General features: G+C 40.8%; 1 protein-coding gene across 1 annotated transcript in view; it reads right to left on the reverse strand.

The window, feature by feature from the left end:
* The window catches only part of LOC307256622 (dolichyl-diphosphooligosaccharide--protein glycosyltransferase subunit MAGT1-like), a 145763-nt gene that overhangs the window by 33129 nt on the left and 88433 nt on the right, over window positions 1–24201 (reverse strand). The window contains exon 5 of the mRNA XM_080035656.1: window positions 7603–7743. Coding sequence (XP_079891782.1) covers window positions 7603–7743 — 141 coding nt within the window. The remainder of the gene's footprint in view (window positions 1–7602; window positions 7744–24201) is intronic.

Raw genomic sequence — 24201 nt, forward strand, 5'->3', positions numbered from 1 at the left:
TGAAAAAAAAAAAACATATAAAGAAATAAAATTAAATCAAATAAAAAAGGGGGGGAGTAGCTACTCTTCTATAGTTATTATTGTTTTTTTTTAAATAATTTAGGAAGGGGCGCCAAATTCGGTCAAATTTATTCTCGGATCCCTGGGTTGTGTAACGTATTTTCTCTAAATTCATACATGCCATAATGTCTCGAATCCAATGTGAGTGGGAAGGAGGAGCAGGATCTTTCCACTTGAGTAGGATAGCCCTGCGAGCAAGTAGTGAGGTGAAGGCCAGTACACTCAGCTTCACTTTAGGTAAGCCTGAATTTGGTGCAATGCCAAAAATTGCAGTGAAAGGGTTCGGCTTAATTTGATGCTGAAGTACTTCAGAAATTGTTTGAAAAACTGATGTCCAGAACTCAGTCAAGGTGGGACACAACCAGTACATGTGAAAGAGTGATGCCGGTGCGCTCCTACAGCTGTCACAGGTCGGGTCTACATCGGGGAACATACGAGCTAATTTAGTTTTAGATATGTGGATACGATGTACTACTTTAAATTGCACAAGAGCGTGTCGGGCGCACATGGAGGTAGAGTGTATCCGATCCAGGACTGAATCCCACATGTGATCTGTGAAGGCAGAGCCTAGGTCCTGCTCCCACAGGGTTCTTATAGCTGCTAATGAGGGGCTATGCAACTTTGAAATAAGATTGAAAAAAAAAGAAATTGAGCCTTTTAATGTGGGGTTTACAGAAAGAAACAAATCGACATGATTGGCTGGCGGTTTATAAGGGAATTGAGGAATTAACTTCTGCGTAAAATGCCTGATTTGCAGAAATCTGAAAAAATTAGTCTTTTCGATACCAAAATGTTTTGTCAATTGGGAAAAACTAGCAAATAGATCATTAATAAATTAATCACCGATGCATTTTAAGCCTTTTTTATGCCAGATCTTGAATGCACCATCCACCGTCGAGGGAATAAATAAATGATTAGCTGCAATTGGGCTGAAAAGTGAAAAATTCTGCATTCCAAAATTCTTCCTAAATTGGGTCCAGATTCGAAGGGAGTGCTTAATCACGTGATTACTATTAGGAATAGCTGAAGAGAGTGGAAGTGCGGCGCTTAAGAGGGCAGCGCTGGACTCCATTGTTACCCATACTGGGGCTGAGTCGTCAAGGTGAAAATGCACCCAATACACTAAAGAACGGATATTAGCAGCCCAGTAATAGTATTGGAAATTAGAGAGGGCCATTCCGCCTGTTTGTTTTGGTCTTTGAAGAAATGCTTTCCTCAACCGAGGGTGTTTACCATTCCAAATATAATTTATCATTAAAGAGTCAAGGGCCTGAAAAAAGGATTTGGGGAGAAAGATGGGGAGACATTGGAATAGATATAGGAACTTTGGGAGTAATGTCATTTTGATTGAATTTATTCTACCTATGAGAGAGAAAGCCAGAGGAGACCACTTCGATAATATTTGCTTCGCCTGATCCAATAATTTGAGGAAGTTCGATTTAAATAGGTTTTTAAAATTTCTGGTGAAACATACCCCAAGGTAACTCAGATGGTCTGTCACCACTTTGAGTGGGAGAGCTGTATAATCAAGTTTAAGAGCTTCTTTATTAATCGGAAAGAGTTCGCTCTTGCTCAAGTTAAGTTTATAGCCAGAAAACTGACTAAAGACCTCCAACACAGAAAGTACCTCCGGTAAAGAGGTGGCTGGCTTGGCGACAAACAAAAGTAAGTCATCGGCGTATAATGATACCTTATGTTCAATTCCTCCTCTCCATATCCCCTGAATCTGTTTGTTACCTCTGATGGCAATCGCAAGTGGTTCGATTGCAATAGCAAAAAGGAGCGGGCTCAAAGGACAACCCTGCCGGGTCCCACGGTGCAGATCAAAACTACTTGAGTAACGGCTGTTTGTTAATACTGAGGCAGAAGTGCATGCATATAATAATTTAACCCAAGAAGTGAAAACAGGACCCAAACCGAATTTCTCAAGGGTGAAAAACAAATAATTTCATTCTACTCTATCAAATGCTTTTTCAGCATCCATAGAAGCGAGGCATTCCGATTCAATATTTCTGGGGGAATATAAAATGTTCATTAGCCGGCGGATATTATAAAATGATTGGCGTCCCTTTATAAACCCAGTTTGGTCGGGGGATATGATAGAGGGGAGAACATCCTTCAATCTGTGGGCGAGAATTTTAGCAAGTATCTTCACATCCGTATGCGGCGACTGTGGCTCAGTTGGTAGAGTGGGTCGGCTGATGATCAAAGGGTTGGAGGTTCGATCCCCGCCCTGCCACCTGTGTCATGGTTGTTGTGTCCTTGGGCAAGACACTTCGCCCACCTTGCCTCGTGTGAATGTCGATAGTTAGCCTGCTATCGGTGTATGAATGTGTGTGTGAATGGTAACGTGGGAAAGGAAAACAGGTCTCCCTTGCAAAAGAGTCTTCGGTCTCAATGGGATTTACCTGTATAAATAAAGGTTAAAAAAAAAAAAAATAGTGAAATTGGTCGGTATGATGCACAATCTAGAGCAGGGGTGGCCAACCAGTCAGAGACAAAGAGACACATTTTTTACTGTGTTACTGCAAAGAGCCACATCGTACACACGGGTACACACAGTGGCGATTCCAGGAAATGTTGACTGGGGGTGGCCAAGGTGGGCCACAGAGCTAGAGTGGGGTGGCCATCGCACCCCTGAATGAATAGCATGTGATATGCTGTACAACCAATTCAAAGATGATTTATAATCCCAAATGCCGAAATCATGTTAGTATCCATTGTAATGTTTGTCAGAAAACTAAACCCCAGAAGATTTTTTTGTGTTTTTAACATGTAATCTAAGCATGCTGGTGCATTCTGGCGAAGATAATAAAGGAAAAAGTCAATATTTATTTCAGCTCAGATGAATAGTAAAATTAGCAAGACAACATAACTTGCTAGCAGCCAGATGCCTAACAACTGCACAGAGGGACGGATGACCACTAGCTTTTGACCAAATATCTTGCTAAAAAATAAACCTTTATTTATGAAAGTCTGCCCTTGCTAAGAACATGTTACACTCGCTAACTACAGACTTTAATTTTTTTATTCAGATTTCAAAAATCTGCTGGGACACGTGCCTATACACATGCATGGGTGGCACGCATGTCACAAGCATACTTATGCTGTTTTCAAGACCTTTGCTGACCAGAGACCAGTTCTAGTGGCCACAGTCCTACCATTAATTTAGTAATTGAAAATTGCAAACTGATCTCATATCAGTGGATTGGAGTGTTTGTGTGATGAACTTGGCAACTACCTATCAAAACTAGGATACATATCAGGAAAAAAATGTAATTAAAAAAATAAAATGAAAATAAAAAATAACATTTGAACTGGGGTGGCCAGTAAGATTTCAGGGGGGGGGGGGCGTTTTTATTTTCGCGGGGAGCTTGCACATGCATGCACAAGCATTATTTATTTATAAAAAAAAACAAAAAAAAACAAAAAAAAAAAAAACAGGGGGCCCCACACTAGGACTTGAAACGGGCCCCCAGATCGTTAAGGCCGCCCCTGTGATAATGACAGGACTGGACTCCTACAGTACTAAAGACGACAGGGCAGTCATTTTCAACAATGAACATTGTGTGCACTGCCTCACACACAAACTCTCAGTTCAACCAAGTCCACAAACAAAAATATAACAATTTAAAATAGCGTTTTTCTCTTACTATGCATGTTGCTTTGTGGGACTTACTTTTAGCATGGAGAGAGCTGAAGTGGCGCCGAAGATTTGAAGCCTTGAAATGCGCAAATGACACCTGGCATATAAGGCAGAATGGCCTGCCATAACGTTCAACAAAAAATATGAACTCTCCCACTCTGTTTCGGAGCGAACTTGACACAAATAGTTTACTCACGGAAAACCTCCCTCCAAGCTGAGCGGGCAGTTTTAGGTTGCGTCCGCACCAAACGTTTGCGAGCGTTATGTTGCGTCCTCAATTAAACATTTGCGAAAAGGCATACACATAGGGCCTACACATTAATAAAATAAAAAATGAAATAATAGACAACATGTAAAACGAACGTAAGAGCCGCATGAAACGTTTGCGAACATGCACACACATAGGCCCACACAAAAAAAAAGTATATAAAAAAAAAAAAAAAAAAATTATTATCACATAATTTGATATGAACTGAAGAGCCGCACGAAGCTGGGCAAAGAGCCGCATGCGGCTCGCGAGCCGCGGGTTGGCCACCCCTGATCTAGAGGATCTTTATCCTTTTTTAACAACAGGGAAATACAGGCCTGGTAGAACGAAGGCGGGAGTTTACCTGAGTCAAATGAGTCTGAGAATACTGAACATAAAAAAGGCGATAATTCGGCTGAACATTTCTTAAAAAAGTCAGATGGAAGTCCGTCTGGACCAGGAGATTTGCCTGATTGCATAGATGTTATTGCTGCAATAATTTCCCTCTGAGTAATAGGTGCCTCAAGGCTATGTCTCAGGTCTTGAAAAAGGGAAGGCATGTTTAGGTTACTGAAAAAGGTTTCCATCACCGCTGCGTCTACTGTACAATCACTATACTATACAAATTTGAATAGAATGTTTTGAACTTTTCGTTTATCAATTTCTGATCTGATGTTGTACACCCACTGTCTGTCCGTATTCCAGGGATGAGTTGCTTCGCTCTAAATCCGCGCAGTTGATTGGCCAGGAGTTTGCCAATCTTGTCACCATGCTCGTAAAAAGTACTTCTGCTCCTAAGCAACTGGTCAGCAACTTGACGAGAGGAAAGAAGGTTGAATTCTGTCTGAAGTTTTAAACGTTCTTTGTAAAGTTCAGATGAAGGTGAATTAGCATATTGTCTGTCTGTTCAGAATCTGATCAGCTATTTCAGTTTGTTTCTGTTTTGTACACTTATTTTTGTATGCCGCAAATTATATAATTTCACCTCTCAAATAGGCTTTCAGGGCTTCCCAAATTGTTGCATTGGACACATCTGGTGTTTTATTTATACTCCAAAAAGTTTTAATATGTGTAGAGATGTGTGAAAGAAAACTCTCATCTGTGAGCAACAATGGATCCAGTCTCCACTGTCTTCTTGTATACTCAACGTCAGAGAAAGCCAGTTGAAGGAGCAGAGGAGCATGATCTGAGATCACAATACTTTCATAACTGCATGACTTTAGTTCTGACATCAATGAATTATCAACAAAAAAAATAATCAATTCGGGTGTAAGTGTGGTGAACATGTGAAAAGAATGAATATTCTCTTCCTGTGGGGTATAAAAACCTGTATGGATCAGAGAGGCTATAATCAGCAAGGAATGATTTGATATAACCTGCAGATCTGCTAAGAGTGGCAGGTTTGGGGGAAGAGCGATCTAAGACTGGATCTAGATAACAATTGAAATCCCCACCAAGAATAAGAGAATGGGAATTGAGATCGGGGAGTTGAGAAAAAAATCTCTTAAAGAATTCTACATCATCGACTTTAGGCGCGTAGACGTTGGCCAAGATGACTGACTTATTGTAAAGTTTGCCTGAAACAATAATAAAACGTCCATTTTTGTCTGATATAATGTTTGAGGACTCAAAAGGAATATTACTATCAATAAGGATAGCTGTGCCCCTGGCCTTAGCCCTGAAATTAGAATGAAAAAATTGTCCACGCCAGCATTTACTTAGTCGCCCATGGTCAGAGTCATGTAAATGGGTTTCTTGAAGGAAAACTATTCCAGCCCTGAGCCGTTTTAGGTGGGTTAAGACCTTACCCCTTTTCACTTGGTGATTTAGCCCTTTGACATTCCAACTAATTAAATTAAGATTGCCCTTCATCTAGCTCAGTTATAGTGAGAGTAAAAAGAGTTGCTCCGATAACAAAAAGAGTAGCAAAATACAGAGGAAAAAAAAAACACACAAAAAAAAGGAAAACACAGATAACTGAAAACACAGCAGGTGATAACCCATCAGCTAAACCCCCAGTTGACACCACCCCATCCCACCCAGAACCCACCCCATATATTGCTCTAAACAGCAAACCCCGAAAGACCCTTACTAGTCTCACAACAAACATTCCAAGCCTTAACTTTCTAGCCTGTGCTAGCTTCCCACATAAGTCTTGTACAATTCACCCCATAACAGCTAGTAACACTATGAACAATCCAGCAAACTGTCAAAATGACAACACATTAAACAAACATACCGTGCTCAACCAACAATTCGAAATACAAAAAAAAAGAACAAGGCGTGAGTTAGACAATCTGTCCAAATGGCAAAAAAAAATAAAAAAAATAAAAATAAAGAACAGACACGTTTATCTAGCCGTTTTAAAATAGAGATACAAATAAAAAAAGCGAGTGAGCTAGACAATACGTCAAAATGACAAGCAACAAAAATGTCACGTTCACCCAGCTAATTTACTCATTTAAAAAAAAAAAAAATGCGTATAGTACCATCAGTCTGAGAGTTTGGCTGGGGATATGAAAAGAGCATTTGTCCACATTGTATACTCACAGCAGGCAATCGTATTTACTACGGACACATTCACACCCAGTGTAGATATGTAGTTTGATGCTTCAGAGACAGACCGCAGCCACTTTCTCTCGCCGCTCTGGAGTGTAATGCGAAGCCTTGCCGGGAAGAGGAGAGAGGGACGGAGACCGCGCTGATAAAGCACAGCCATGACCCGCTTGTATTCAGCCCGCTGCTTCACGACCTCTGCGCTGTAGTCCTCGTAGAACCGGAGCTTGTGGCCGTGGTACTCCAGCTCGCCCTGTTTACGTGCCTCTTTCATGATCAGGTCTTTAGTCTGGTATCGGTGAAAGCGGATAACGACGGATCGTGGCCTCTCATGCGGGCCCGGTTTGGGTGCCAGAGTGCGGTGAGCTCTGTCCAGCTCCGGGGGAGAAGGGAGAACTTGATCACCAAACACCTCGACGAGGAGCTCGGAGAAAAAGGCGGCGGGGCGCGCACCCTCAAGTGACTCTGGTAAGCCCACGATACGAACGTTCTGTCTCCTGCTCCTCCCTTCCAAATCCGATAGTTTAGCTTTCAACAGCTTGTTATCTTCCTGCAGTGAGGAGCACGTAGCCTCAAGTTGCTCCAGGCGTCCGCAAACAGTTTCTGCATTCTCCTCGAGATCAGTTATACGTTTCCCCTGGCTTGAGACCACGGCCTGGATGCTGTCCAGTTTAGCGTCCATGCTGGCGAAAGATGATTTAAACTCGGCGGCTATCGCTGCTCTATGCTGTTCTAGCAGATCCGGAATAGAAGCCATTGAGCTAGCACCAACGTCCATGCTAACCACGCTGTCCGAGGACATATCTGACTCTGCCGAATATCTTTTTGCGTTTTTCTTGCTTCTAGGCATTTCTCCAAAACAGTATCAATGTTACCGGCAACACAAGCACAAAAAAAATCGACGAGAATAGGGTTTATTCAGTTAGGTCTGAAATATTTTGTGGGAGCTATAGAGCGATCGTGCCTACCCCATGCTCTGTAACCCGGAAGTCTGGGACACATTCATCTCAAAGACATTTACATCCCACTATTAAAAGCTTGGTGGATAACAGCCATAGTTTGTACCGGTGTATGTGTGTGTTATTGTGGTTACCAGTGCAGAGAAGGCCCAAACATTCTTGTTAAAGAGAAACTCCAAATTGTGTCTTCGTAGATATGCCAGTCCTCCAATCACAGACAGGAGGAAGCCCAGCAGTAGAGGCCCTGCATAGCTGGGAGGACGAATCACACGGATCTGAAAAACAGAGAAACATGACTATAGTCTTTAAAGGCTCTCATCATCGTGGGACACTAAAGAACAGATAATGGACATACAGTATCACACAAAAGTGAGTACACCCCTCACATTTCTTCAAATATTTCATTATATCTTTTCATGGGACAACACTGAAGAAATTACACTTTGATACAATGTAAAGTAGTCAGTGTACAGCTTGTATAACAGTGTACATTTACTTTCACTCAACACACAGCCATTAATGCCATTGTACTGTTTCTGTGTATGTGTTGGTAAAGTTTTAACTTCTGGTGTGTCACGTTTTGCATTTTTTGGGAGAAGTGAGATCTTTCTTTCTCTGTTTTTCCGATTGATTGACACTGGCTAATGCATTTATTATCCACTGTTAAGGAGTACATTTGACTGCAGATTTGGCAGCAAATCAACAAAGAATTAAATCTGATAATGTCTGGTTTAACCGACCAGCCTGCAGTGCCTCTTGTTAGTCAGGATTGAGTGTGGCATTTTTTAATTTAGAAATAATTTACTTATCTGGAAAAATTAATGCATCTTCTTAGAAAAAAAAAACATTTCCCCTTTAGATTCCTCAATTGTTTATTTCCTTTTTTAGTGCTTTATTTTGTCTCAAGTTAGAATTTTTAGGGTTATGACTATAATTTAAATGTTCATTATTATGGGTCGCTATCATCACTGAATGCATTCCTATAGATATTGAAATCCTTGGGGCATGGGTCTAGGAACGTTATAACAGAAAAATAGTACAGTTTCCTGGCTTCAAAGACAATATACCCGTGCCAACTGCATTCAGCACAACAAAGACAATGAAATGACCCAAAGGGAGGTCCTCTCGCGAGTCTTATACTCTAAAGGTGCAAACACACCAAACGCGTTGGGTGCGGTGGCGGCGTTGAAAAATCCTATTTTTGCACAGGGAACCATTGGTTTAGGCGCGATGATGCGTTGGCCGCGGTAAAGCGGCGCTTTGGGCGTGGTAGCCACGTTACCAAAGCGTCACCGCACCATCGCACCACCGCGCGAGTTAAAAAAATTAAACTTTTAACGCTCCATCGCGTGACGTTTAGCCGCGTTGGCCAATCAGCGGTGAGCTTGACCCGACGTCACAGACATCGGCACGGTGGGAGGACAACACAGAGGCTGAGAAACACCGAGTAGGAAATGTATTTGCGGCTGGCTGGTGATATGAAGCCACTCGGGGTTGGGTTAGAAGACGTGGGGAAAGTGAGCCAGGAGAATGGGCTTCCTGGTTAATTCAGTGAATATGTGCGGCTGTGCTTTAGCCGATAAACCAAGTTAGCACCGGTCGGATAGCGTTAGTTAACTCACCCGGTTGTGTGCGGCCACCACCTCCATATAATGAACCCAAACATAACGGCTAAGTCCGGGGAACTTTCACAATGAGTACAGCGAAGCACTGGTGTTTATGCCTATATCTACGCCAGCCACGGTCCCGTCACAGGTAGGGTAATGTAGGCTACTTGCCTTTACTTGCACCCAACGCGTTTGGTGTGTTCGCACCTTTAGAACTTAAGTATGAAGGCCTACATCTTCTCTGACGAGCTAGAACGTTTCAAGCAAAAACTGAGACAACATCACCTGCTTCTGGGGGAAAGCAGATCTGGAGCACTCAGGTACGAAACCGAGAACTCAAAGATACCTGCCTGCCAGAAAGACTATGAAACTTTCTAGTGTTGCTGCTCATGCAAGACTCATCATCCATCTTCAAAGAATGTACGATTCCTTTCTGTGAGAATTTTTCTTTTGACCCAGTGTTGCCCCTTAAAAGTTAACTTTATGCAAGCAGTGATGGGTGTGCCTGTACAAAACTAAGTTAAAGCCACTAAGAGTAACATTTAAATATATTTTAAACAGCCCCATGTTTCCTCGTTTGCTGTTAAATTACCTTTAACAGCAAACGAGACCATCAGAAAGACGTTTTTATATAGTTTTTATTACTGCATTTGTCCTGGTCGCACACCCAGACCGATTTTCGGTTTGCGCATGCATGGTCACATATTCGTAATGTTCGCAGATTTCAGTGTAGCGCAGCAACGCGATTTGAGAAGCCTATCCCTCCAGGTGAGGGAAGGGGAGCGGGAGCCTTGTGTGAGACAGTTATTTGTCGTCATAATGACTGATAACGGGGCTGAATCATCAAAGAAAAAAAAAGAAAATGCAATGAAGAAAAGCTAAAAGGGAGAGTGATAGACGGGCAGGAAGAGGGCGTTGCCAAGCAAAGTGTACACAATTTCACGGGAGCGAACTAGACTGCAGTGGTTACTCCCAAATGAATGAGCGGTACTAAAACAAAGTTTACTTTGCTTCACCATCATCAGATGACCAATATTCATCTGAAATAGTCATTATTTACAACAACATAAACACATTATCTCATCGTCATCCATACAAACTACCATCTCTCGTTCATTCGCTTTCTGTGAGGACACGGAATCTTTCAGCTCCGTGCGAGTTGTTAGTGAACCTGCATCAACTCATTGCAATCAGGTGTGTGTGGCACTGACTGGCATTAGTTGATGCAGAGTCACCAACCACTCTCACGGAGCCGAAGAGAGTCCGGTGCCCTCACACTTTCAACACACGGAGAAGCACTTTATTGCATCCTAATCATTTGACACTCGCACGGCCGGCACGCGCTAGAAAATAGCTTTACGACAGCTGTTTAATCACTTTTTTTCTCTGTATATTGTTATATGAACAGAAAGATAAATGACAGAAGGTGGACATGTAGATTTAAAATTTGTATTTTTATTAATTGAAAATCAAAATTATGGTTTTAATACTGAAAATAAATTTAAATCAAACTAAAATATATACCTACCTCACCATAATTCAATCGGTCTGTCTCTTTACTATGTTTTTGGGCAAATATAAGGCTATATAATGGCATTTATTTGGCGAATCTATAGGTTGTGCATTCTTGAATACAACTTGATTAGCTACAGTCCGCGGTGTGTGTGTGTGTGTGTGTGTACGCGGACTGTTCTTTTGTGCAAGGAAGCCGACGTTATGTTGATGTCTTATCACACACACCTCTGAAAACTGCAGACGTTTGTGTCCTCGCGGGCTCTGAGCTTCGACATCAACTGTCATCCGCGGCAGTTGATTTTACATGCTATCTATGCCCGTGACACATACGTGGCCGTTAGCAGTTTAAAACACGGCACGGGCTAACGTGCTGCTATGTATGGCAACGCGCAGCTACTGATCCTGGGTCAGCCACAACGTTAGAGTGACTGTAGTGCAAAGCCGGTGGAATGTACGGGGCGGATCATTCTGCACATGCGTTAATTGCGTTAAAAAAATGAACGCGTTAATTCCAGAAATGAATCACCCTGCGTTAATTTTGACAGGCCTAATAATCACCTTAGGATATTTCTTGTTTACCACGTTGCTTATTTTTTGTTCTTGCCTTTCTCACAGACAGTGGGAAAGCTTTTTGATACTCTTCATTTTTTAATAATCAACAGATTGTCTTCATTTTTGTTGTACTTTGGTTACACTAAAGTGTGTTTACCTATTCCCAAAATAAAGTGTCTTCTCTTAACTTAACTACCGAATTATCGGCTTCTGACTGTAAGAAGAGCATGTATTAAATTAATTGGCTACCTTTTCGGTAACACTTTATATTGAGGTTCTTGTAATAAGCCTTAGTTAATAGGTAATAAGGACCTCATTAGATGCTTATTAACACTATTTTGTGTTAATAATAACAAAATAAACATGTTGACAGTGTGATTATAAGACTTTTATAAGCACTTATAAGCAACTTCTTAACTATTTATTGATTGCTTAATAGCATTAATAAAAGTCTTATGAGTTTCTGATAGCTGTTAATAAAAGCATTACAAACCCATTTATTGAGTCTTACTAACTTCCCTTTTATGTAATTGTTAAACCTTTACTCAGCATTGTTTGTTGCATTAGGATGGTAAACACATCTTTATTAATCATTTATTAGCAGTTAACTATGCTCTATGAACAATGCTTTTTAAGGTTAATAAGTCCTTTATTAAACAGTTAATTATGCATTTTGCAGGTACTGGATCTAAAGCGAGAACAATGCGTATTAAGGTTAATACATCCTTTAATACACTTTTTAACAGTTAATAAATCCTATATCTTGTCAAGGTGGATACAATGAGAATTAGAAAAACTACATGTAAATACAATGTTAGAGCGGTGAAGGTATTTGATTAGCTTTAATTTTTCTAGTTGAAGTACCTTCAAAAATGAGTTTTCTGAGTTTGGTTCGCAGTGCCATATCTTAGTTAAGTCACTGATTTTCATCCCTATTTCCAAAATGTTGTCTTTTGGCATCTAGCATAACGTATGCATAATATATTGGTTTTTGCGCTGAAGTGATTTTTTCACCTCTTTGTGTGCGTGCACATGTTGAGTGAGGGTTAAAATTGGATGCCCCGAGAACGTAGTATATTTTTCACAATATATGATGAATATGACTTGCCTCATATCAGATCCTTTAAAGGCTTTTATTTTGAAGGTAGTTGTAAAACCGGAAGTTCCGTTTATGCAAGTCGCTGATGGCTTGACGCCCAAGCTTGACAAAGTGTTGCACAAACGTAATGAGTCAGCGACTGTCGGAGTCGTCAGCACCCCAAACCAGGTCTCGGAAAAATAAGAAGGTGAGGTCCGAACTGGGGGCTGACTCTTCTGGTAAGTTTAAGAATGTAATGCTATAATAACGTTAGCTGGTTCTAGCTAGCTAGTTGTTTGCCTGGCTAACATTACTTTCTTTTAGAAGCTTTGGTGAGCTTCCTTTTTGAGCTAACGTTTAGCTTATGCTATCATATAAAACTGAAACCAGCCGTATCTATTACTAACAGTTTTGTCCTGCTAGCTTGTCAGGAAGGGGCGAAGTAATGTTCCAAAATCTGTTTAGTCCATGATACAGATTCAATATAATCCTGAATGGTTATTTCTGTGCTGACCCAGATGCTGCCCAAATGGCCCCAACTGCCAAACTGGGTCTACAGAAATATAAACATGAGCTTGAGCTGGCCAGGTTTAAATTAGAATGCCAGGATGAAAAAATAAAAGACCTGACAACGAAGAGAAATTTCTTGAAGGGACAACTATCTGAATGAAAGAAAATATTTACTTTTTTCAACAATTTTCACCATTACAGACAAAATGTACAGTATCTCACAAAAGTGAGTACACCCCTCACATTTCTTCAAATATTTCATTATATCTTTCCATGGGACAACACTGAATAAATGACACTTTGATACAATGTTAAGTAGTCAGTGTACAGCTTGTATACCAGTGTAAATGTACTGTCCCCTCAAAATAACTTGACACACAGCCATTAATGTCTAAACTGCTGGCAACAAAAGTGAGTACACCTCTAAGTGAAAATGTCCAAATTGGGCCCAAAGTATCAATATTTTGTTTTGCCATCATCATTTTCCAGCACTGCCTTAACCCTCTTGGGCATGGAGTTCACCAGAGCATCACAGGTTGCCACTGGAATCCTCTTCCACCCATTCATGACGACATCAAGGAGCTGGTGGATATTAGAGTCCTTGCGCTCCTCCATCTCCCGTTTGAGGATGCCCCAAAGATGCTCAATAGGGTTTAGGTCTGGAGACATGCTTGGCCAGTCCATAACCTCTACCCTCAGCTTCTTTAGCAAGCCAGTGGTCGTTCGGAGGTGTGTTTGGGGTCATTATCATGTTGCAGTACTGCACTGCGGCACAGTTTATGAAGGGAGGGGATCATGCTCTGCTTCAGTATGTGACAGTACATGTTAGAATTCAATTAACTGTAGATCCCCAGTGCTGGCAGCACTCGTGCAGCCCCAGACCATGACACTTCAACCACCATGCTTGACTATAGGCAAGACACACTTGTCTTTGTACTCCTCACCTGGTTGCCGCCCAACACTCTGAACACCATCTGAACCAAATAAATGTATCTTGGTCTCATCAGACCACAGGACATGGTTGCAGTAATCCATGTCCGTAGTCTGCTTGTCTTCAGCACACTTTTTGTGGGGTTTCTTGTGTATCATCTTTAGAATAGGCTTTCTTCTGGGACAACAGCCATGCAGACCAGTATGATGCAGTGTGTGGCATATGGTTTGAGCACTGACAGGCTGACCCCCCACCCCTTCAAGCCCTTCAGCAATGCTGGCAGCACTCATACGTCTATTTTCCAAAGCCAAACTGTGTATGACGCTGACCACGTGCACTCAACCTTCGTAAACTGGTCCGCAGGGCAGTATTGCAACATGATAACGACCCCAAACACACCTCCAAGACGACCAGTGGCTTGCTAAAAAATCTGAGAGTAAAGGTTATGGCCTGGCCAAGCATGTCTCCTTACCTAAACCCTATTGAGCATCTTTGGGGCATCCTCAAACAGCAGGTGGAGGAGCGCAAGGTCTCTAATATCCACCAGCTCTGTGATGCTGTCATGAATGGGTGGAAGAGGGTTCCAGTTGCAACCTGTGAAGCTCTGGTGAACTACATGTCCAAGATGGTTAAGGCAGTGCTGGAAAATAATGGTGGCCACACAAAATAGTTCTGCTGTGATCAGCTGTTCGGATGTTGACAAACTGATGGAGCGGAGGGGATGATAAACCGTGAATGATTTTATAGACAAGACATAGATTTGAATATTTGACCATGTTTTCCCAGTTGAGTAATCTGTGCTTTTGTAATATTGGACAATGATGAAATCTACAAGGTTTCTTGTCCAGGATTTTAACAGTTTGTTTGTAAAGTGATTGTATAGGTTTCAGGGATGTAACAGTAGCTTGTGACCAAATGGGTAAACAGTAAGTGATGTGTGAGAAAATCATAGAGTGCATGAACATTTTTGCTGCCTCTATAGACATTTGATGGCGAATGTGTCTAAAGTTCCTGAGGTTGAATTTTATTCGATTACAGACCCTTGTTACATGTGATGTAAATGACAACTTTGAATCAAATAAAACTCCCAGATATTTATATTTGGACACAATCTGCAGCCTTTCCCCTGAAACCAAAACATTCGGCTCAACATTGACATGTCTGTGGGACTCGGTGAAGAACATTGCTACTGTTTTTGAAGTGTTCAACTGAAGGCAGGATTGCTTCAACCAAGCTGAGATAGTAACCATAGCGTTAGTGAGCTTCTCTGCCACTTGAGAGATATTACTACCATGGACATAGACTACAGTGTCATCAGCATACATCTGCACAGAAACATCAGAACAGACCGACGGAAGGTCGTTTATATAAAGTGAAAACAACAAAGGTGCTAAATTTGATCCTTGAGGAAGACCGGTGGACAGACTGAGGGCCGCTGATTTAAAAGACTGGACTCTGACATGTTGGGAACGGCCAGTGAGGTAAGACTCAATCCATTTAAGCGCATCTGACGAGAAATTGAAATGGCATAATTTTGACAGCAAGATTTTATGATTGACAGTGTCAAAGGCCTTCTTAAGATCCAGAAACACGGCACCAACAACCCCACCTCGGTCCAACAGAGCTCTGATGTTTTCAGTAAAGTAGCAAGTTGCAGACTCAGTGGAGTAATTTACTCTAAAGCCAAACTGCATAGGGTGGAGAGCAAAGGATGTGGTATTCAGATGGTTAATGATTTGTTTTGTTACCAGTTTCTCTGTAATCTTAGACACTGTAGGCAGTATGCTGATGGGTCTGTAGTTTGACATGGAATGAGGGTCTCCGCTTTTGTAAATGGGAACAACAATAGCTGGTTTCCATATGCTTGGAAACATATTTTGTGAAATAGACAGATTGATAATTGATGTAATAGGGCAAAGGACTGATGTACTGAGCTCCTTGAGCATCACTGTATCCATACCAAAAATATCTTTACATCTTGATGATCTGAGTGATTTAATGGTCTGTGATACCTCTGATGCTGTGATGTTTATTAAACTGAAGATTTATTGACATCAGGGTTTTTCCTGCATAGAGAAAATGTTGGCGCCCGCCAAAGCGGATTTATCCAGCGCCAAAGGAAAATCAGGAGCGCCAAAATGATAAAGATTGAGAATAAATATAGCTATTTAAAACCTCTCCAAATTCAGCCCAATTTAAGTCATCCTTCTTGAGGGGTTGGACAATAACTTGAATTTCATTTTCGATTACTATTACGGCTTCCCTCAATCATGAAAACAAAATAATCGTTATTAAACTATCATTGTTCCGCACGCCGGGGCATGCAGGCTGTTAAATGCAGCAAACCCTTTCAGCCGAGTGGTGCGCTCGCTCGGCCCCTCCCTCACCTGATAATTTTGCTATCGGCTGGTCCAGAGAGTAGGAGGGAAATGTTGCGCATTGCCGGGTGTTTTGAAAAACTTCTAGATGACGAACACTTCAGACTCACAACAAACTAAAATAATGTGCAAGATTTGTCATGCGCGGACACGCGAGTAACGTGACATACGCGACTGCGAGACAGAGACAGAGAGAGAGAGAAAAAAAGGTATACGACCTGATCTGCACCTCTAAACATCCCGACCAATTTGTTTATGTCATGAGTGATTTTAATGCTGACATGTCTGATAGCAAATCTTTATTTGCAGCACACCTGCAGCAGTTTTGCAATGAGTCCAAATTATTTCTATCGAGTAAAGCTCTGTTGCCTGACACAAGTTTTACCTATGTTAGTGAAGCGTGGCACACAACTTCTTGGTTAGATCATATTGTGACCACAGCTGATGCTCATGCCTCGCTGGTAAATGTGGAGGTTTGTTATGAACTTGCCACCTCTGATCACATACCTATTGCTGCACTGCTAAATGTTGAGAATGTTCCTCTGCTGTCCAGAAATAATAATGCTGCTTCCTCAAGTAAACTGGACTGGTTAAAGCTGAGCAGAGAGGATGTGGCTGGATACTCACTGCGTACTGACAAGCAGTTAAATAATATTGCTCTGCCTCATGAGGCCCTAATGTGCTCTGATATGAATTGTAAGGACGTACAGCATGCTGAAAAACTCTGTGTCATGTATGATACTATTGTGAAATGTCTCAATGCCTCCAGTGAACCTTTTAATAAAGGTAAATGTAAGGTACGCAACATCAGACCTGGGTGGAATGAGTTTGTAGCTGAGCAGCACGCTGAGGCAAGAGAGGCCTTTAGACTCTGGTCAGAGGCAGGTAGGCCTAGACATGGGGTTTTGCTAGATATGAAAAAACGTACAAATGCTAGAGTTAAGTATGCACTCCGGTTTATTAAGAAAAATGAAAACACAATGAGAGCGGACTCGCTTGCCAGAAATTTACAGAACAACCCAACTGACTTTTGGAAAGAGGTCAAAGTAATGAATAATAACAAAACACCTCTTCCGTCTGACATTGAAGGTGTTAGTAGCCCAGAAAAAATTGCTGAGCTTTGGCGTGAGCACTACTGTAACCTTTTTAATTGTGTTAAAAGTAATCCAGTTAGGATCAATCATGAACATAGTGATATCTCACCAGATATGATAGTCAGGGCAGCAGATATCTATGATGCCATTAACATGTTGGATAACAACAAAGCCTGCGGTATGGATCGTATATCTGCAGAACACCTCAAGTATGCCAGCCATAAGCTCTGCCCTTTGCTTTCCATGTGTTTTAATGGTTGTCTGGTTCATGGTGTCCTGCCAAATGCTATTATGTCTGTAATATTAGTGCCTGTGCTTAAAGACAAGGCTGGTAAGCTCAACAGTATTGACAATTATCGACCTATTGCATTAGCCAGTATCTTGTCTAAAGTACTGGAGAGAATACTGTTGAATAAGCTAGAAATGTATATTCTTACTACTGACAATCAGTTTGGGTTCAAAAGAAAACATGGCACTGACCTGTGTATCTATGCTCTTAAAGAGATTGTGTTCAGGTACACTAGCCTGAACACATCTGTATTTCTATGTTTTATTGATGCATCAAAGGCATTTGACAGAATAAATCATGAAAAATTGTTTGTAAAACTGTTAGATAGAGGTGCCCCTAAATTTTTAGTAAGAATTTTAGTGTTTTGGTATGCCCATCAAACTTTTTGCGTTAAATGGGACAATGTTTTATCTGCTCCTTTTTGTGTAAGCAACGGTGTGCGGCAAGGAGGAATTCTGTCTCCTATGTTATTTAATGTTTATATGGATGACCTCTCTAAGCAACTTCAAGAGTGTAAGACTGGGTGTGTGGTGGGAGAGAGTATTATCAACCACCTCATCTACGCTGATGATTTGGTCATCATGTCGCCATATAGTGCTGGGCTACAGCAACTGCTTCAAGTGTGCTCTAGTTACGGCATCCAATATGACATTAAGTTCAATCCAAAGAAGAGTGTTATTATGATTGTTAAAACTAAGGAGGATCAGAAGCTAACGTTTCCTTCATTCTCACTGTCAGACTGTACTCTACAGGTGGTTAGAAAGGTACGTTATTTAGGTCACATCATCACTGATGATCTTTGTGATGATGATGATGTCCAGCGCCAGTGCTGTAAACTTTATGCACAGGCCAATATGTTGGCACGCAAATTTCATATGTGCACAGAAGATGTGAAAGTTAGTCTCTTCAGAGCTTACTGTACCCCATTTTACACAGCTCACCTCTGGTGTAAATATAGAACAGCTAAACTAAGGAAGCTGCAGGTAGCGTATAACGATGCCTTTAGGATCCTCCTTAAGCTTCCAAGGTGGACTAGTGCTAGCTCCTTGTTTGTGACAAGTAATGTCCCCACCTTTCATGCTGTGTTGAGGAATTTAATGTATACATTTATGTGTCGACTTCTTGAGTCAAAAAACAAAGTAATAATTGCACTCACTGACACTAAACAGAGTGATACAAGGTACTCCTCTGGGCTGTGGAAACATTGGAATCGATGCTTGTATGTATTTTAATCTGTGTTGACTTGTATTTGTATTGTCTTTTTATATGGAACTTTGAGTCCGGAATAAAGTATTCATTCATTTATTCAATTTAATCATAGTGGTCTATGACCAAGCAATCACTGAATAAAAAACACAGGAAGTTTAAAGCTCCTTGACTCCTGCCACCACAACTGTCAACACTACAATGCAACTGCCTATCCACCCTGCTCCTTGACATAAATAAATAATGCTCTTACATTTAATGCTATCAAAAGACGTGCCCTATCAACACCATTTACAACTGGTTATTTTTATTTTGACATATTTTTTTTATTCAATTATTAAAAATATGTTTCACTTATTTAGCCTATTTCTATTATCCCTGTTTTCAGTTCAATTGGGCCTTTGTTTAAAGACCAAAGTCATGGTGTTATTAGAAAAAAACCTTGTTAAAAGTAAAATAAATGCATAATGATTAACTGTCTTTAATAATCGTGATAACACAATGTGATTACTCAAAATAATCATGATTATGATTGTTTCTTTCTTCTTGCAATTGCTATGGTTTAGATCAATTAGAAACAATTAGGGCCAGTTTCACAGACATGGATTAAGCTTAGTCCTGGACTAAATGGAATTTTGAATGGAGATTGTCTATTGAAGGTACAATTTAGTCCAGAACTACGCTTAATCCATGTCTGTGAAACCGGCCCATAGGTAGGCCTAGTCATTATTAGTATTTTGACTTCATATCTACAGGTTGTTTATTGTGATTTCATAAGCGTCAGTGAGCTCCATGGTTACGTAGTGATTGACAGGCTGACTGAAATTTGCCTCCTTCTTTACTGACAAAATTCACAAAATTAGACAAGCTGTCACTGCATCAATACAAAGTTCAACATATGTGTTATCGCTATGCTCACTTAAAATCAATCCAAATGCAATGACACAATTTTATCTGATAAAAACCTGGGGGACATTATACAACACCTGAACTCCTCCTGTTTCCTTGACATTCTGCCCACAGGCTTCTTTAAAACAGTTTTTAGCTGTATGGCCTCAGATGTTCTGCAAATTGTCAACATGTCCCTTCGGACAGGTGTATTCCCACAGGCCCTGAAAACAGCAGTCATCAAGCCACTCCTAAACAAGAACAATCTAGATACATCACTCATGAACAATTATAGGCCCATATCTAACCTACCATTTTTAAGCAAAATCATTGAAAAAGCTGTTTATCAACAGCTAAATAACTATTTAGCAATGAACAACTGCTTTGATGTTTTCCAGTCAGGATTTCGACAACACCACAGCACTGAGACTGCTCTGGTTAAGGTCCTCAATGACATCCACTTAAACACAGACAGTGGCAAAAGTTCTGTCTTAGTTTTACTGGATCTCAGTGCCGCTTTTGACACAGTTGACCACAACATATTACTAGATAGTAGGGCTGGCCCGAATACCATTTTTCAGGCTTCGAATATTCGTTGGTTTTTCCGAGCGAATATTCGAATATTCGTTCCAGAAAAACACACCATCAAAAAAAAATAAATAAATAAAATAAAAAAATTAAATCTTTTTTTTTTTTTTTTTTAAACGTTAATAATCCCTATATACTCCCTGGAACCGATTTTGACAGTATCTGCATATTTTGTTGAAGATTTACGCGCTCGGAGGTGAAGTAATGGATGCGCTATGACACTTAGTGATGTAATATCCTCCTAAATGAGCAATACTACTACTACTACTACTACTACTACAATATTACTAACTTTTATATCCAAATATAAAATTATTTGATGACATTATATTGCAGTACTAGCTTCTTGCAAAAAAAAATGTTGAAAAAAAAAAAAAAAAAAAATTATAAAAAAATAAAAAAAAAATTAAAACGAAGCTCCGAATACTAATTTAAACTCCGAATACTAATTTTCCGAACGAGTATTCGAATATTCGAATAATTCGGGCCAGCCCTACTAGATAGACTAGCAAACTGGGTTGGACTTTCTGGAACTGTACTAAACTGGTTTGACTCCTACTTAAAGGACAGACACTACTATGTGTCAATAGGCAATTTCACATCTGAGCGGACACATATTGAATGCGGGGTCCCCCAAAGTTCCATTCTTGGGCCTCTTCTGTTTAACATCTACATGCTCCCACTAGCTCAGATTATGAATAAGAACAAATTATGCTACCATAATTATGCAGACGACACACACATTTACATAACCATATCACCAGGAGACTACAGTCCGATACAAGCACTGAGTAAGTGCATTGAACAAATCAATGATTGGATGTGCCAACATTTCCTTCAAATTAAAGGCCTACTTCACCGGTTTGAATATGAAGGTGTATTGAATTCTGAGATCCTATGTAGTATAAATGTGCGATTTTTTTTTAAATCGGTTCATCCTAGCCTGAGAAAAGGCAGAAAGAGTGTTTTTTTTAACCCTATATTTCTCTTTCTCGTGACATCACAGAAAGAGAAATATAGGGTTAACAAAAAACGTACTTTGTAAATATTACTGTGATGTCTTTTACTGTGACATCAAAGTAATATTTACAAAGTACGTTTTTTTTAACCCTATATTTCTCTTTCTGTGATGTCACGAGAAAGAGAAATATAGGGTTAAAAAAAACACTCTTTCTGCCTTTTCTCAGGCTAGGATGAACCGATTTTAATTTTTTTTTGCACATTTATACTACATAGGATCTCAGAATTCAATACACCTTCATATTCAAACCGGTGAAGTAGGCCTTTAAACAACGACACAACTGAAGTAATTGTCTTTGGTGCCAAAGATGAACAATTAAAAGTCAGCGCACAGCTTACATCTGTTATGTTAGAAACCACACACTAAGCCAGAAATCTTGGTGTTGTCATAGACTCCGACTTGAATTTCAAGAAACACATTAAATTAATTAATAAGTCAGCATACTACCACCTTAAAAACACATCAAGAATTAAAGGGCTTATGTCTCAGCAAGATTTAGAAAAACTTATCCATGTATTTATCTCTAGTAGACTTGACTACTGTAACAGTGTCCTTGCAGGCCTTCCCAAAAAAAATCTATCAAACAGCTTCAGCTAATTCAGAACGCTGCTGCTCGAGTCCTCACTAGGACCAAAAAAGTGGATCACATTACCCCAGTTCTGAGGTCTTTACACTGGCTTCCTGTCACTCAAAGAATTGATTTCAAAATTTAAAAAGCACTAAATGGTTTAGGGCCAAAATACATTACTGATCTGCTGATACGTTGTGAACCGTCCAGAGCCCTTAGGTCGTCTGGGACAGGTTTACTTACAGTCCCAAGAGTTAGGACTAAATGAGGAGAAGCAGCTTTTAGTTTTTATGCACCAAATGTCTGGAACAAACTCCCAGAAAACTTGAGGTCTGCTGCAACCCTCAGTTCTTTTAAATCGAGTCTGAAGACTTTTCTGTTTCCATTTTAACCTGTACTTTTTATTTTATTTAAATGTTCTACTTCTTTTCATTCACTTTTAAATGTCTTCTAATGTGTTTTATGTATTTTAATATTGCCCCTGTAAAGCACTTTGAATGGCCTTGTGTCTGAATTGTGCTATATAAATAAACTTGCCTTGCCTTGCCTTTTCTCTTCTCCCAGACCGCCTGCCTCCTTTAGAGGAGACCACTTTATCCTAGCCAACGGTCAGAGAATTTGGAACCAAATTAGGAAGGCCTGTGAACTACAGAGCACGACCATACATGCCCCAATCTGGCATAATCATGCCTTCCCCCCATCGTTCACAGATTCAGCATTCAGAGATTGGAGCCGGAAGGGAATAGTAACAGTAGAGGACCTTTATATAAATGGTCACTTTGCTTCATTTGATCAGCTAGTATCAAAGTTTTCACTGTCGAAAGCTCAATTCTTCAGGTTTCTACAGGTGAGGAATTATGTCAGACAGAATATATCATCCTTTGAGTCCCTGCCCGCAGATGGTCCAAAACTTTGCTAGGCTCACCAGAAGCTAAAAACCTGATTTCATCTTTTGTGGGAATATCTTTAGACCGGCAGGACAAATCTACTTTAAAAATAAAGCAAGCATGGGAAAAAGACTTAAACATTGGAATAGCTGACGATGTCTGGGAGGGAGCACTAAAAAGCCTAAAATCCTGCTCTATAAACTTGAGGCTTCAGTTAATTAGGGCCCGAGCACCGACTGGTGCGAAGCCCTATTGTAATCGCCAGGATTCTTCTTCTTCTTCTTCTTTATTATTATTTTTAGTAATTTTTGGCACTTTTCACCCCCTTCCCGTCATGCATAACTTGAAAAACTTTGCGTACCCATCAGACCTGCAAAAATTGCAACTTAGCGTTGGTTTCGAGACCGGGCCAAAAAAACGGCGCCCCCTGTGGCCACAAACAGTTTTTCAGGAAATGCATGCTTAAAAATTGGGCTAGGATCACGTGATGCACCGACCCGGATAGACGTGGGAAAATCAGCTCCCCGCTGAACTGCTATAAACTCTATTTTTTAACAAATATTTCACCAGTGGAAAGCTCTGAAGGGGGCACGTTTGATTTACAATGTCAATCGATGCATTCTTTACGCTCCCTGGGTCGAGCAAGAAGAACAAAACAGTTTGTAAAAAGGAAGCTAAAGCTAAAGCTAAAGCTGCACAGGCTAACGCAGCCTTTAGCCAAAACAATGAGCTTGATTCGGAGGATGAAGCAGAGGTAGCGTTCGGGACCAACTCCACCGCCAACGAAGAGCTAAGTGAACAACGAGACCAAATCATTGTGGACTGTGTTACTGCAAACATAGAACGGATGTTAGACCACAAACTAGCCAACATAATCAAGCCAGTTAGCGAAGTCTCGGAGAAACTTGACAGTCTAATACAGAGGATGGGGACGGTCGAACAGCGGGTCTCGGACCTCGAGGACGTGTCGTCAGCATCAACACCCCGGATGAGAGACATGGAAGTTCAACTGCAGAAGGCAATAGACCGTCTGAAATCCTATGAAAACCAGAGCCGACGCCAAAACGTGAGAATAATCGGCCTGAAAGAAGGTCTCGAGGGCAAAACACCGGTCAATTTTTTTGAAAAATGGATACCAGATATCTTGGATATGCAAACCGACCGCATCCAGCTTGAGAGAGCGCATCGCACGGGCCCGCCGACAAGAGAGGCCGGTAAAGCGGGACCGAGAGCGATCTTGGTGAGGCTCCACGATTATACTGACAAACAGAAAATCCTGCAAGCAGCGAGAAACAAAGGTACGCTAAACATCGACGGCAGCAACGTGTCTTTCTACCAGGATTTCTCCGCGGAGGTTGTGAGGAAGAGGAAGGAATCTGCAGATGCCCGTAAACACATGAGAGAAGCTGGAATACGCTACTCTTTTCTGTACCCTGCTATCATCAAAGTATTCCACCCCAATGGCAACAGCTCCTCTTTTTCCACAGTCAAGGAAGTCAACGAATACATCGGCAAAATGACTGCATCAAAATAATCTTCTAAATATGTTGGTCTTCACATCTGATCGGTCTCAGGTATGATTGTAAAGTGTTAAAAAAAAATTGCCTCGCGTGAACTGAAG

The sequence above is a fragment of the Ammodytes marinus genome (assembly GCF_949987685.1).
Source record: "Ammodytes marinus genome assembly, chromosome: 10".
Taxonomy (NCBI): domain Eukaryota; kingdom Metazoa; phylum Chordata; class Actinopteri; order Uranoscopiformes; family Ammodytidae; genus Ammodytes; species Ammodytes marinus.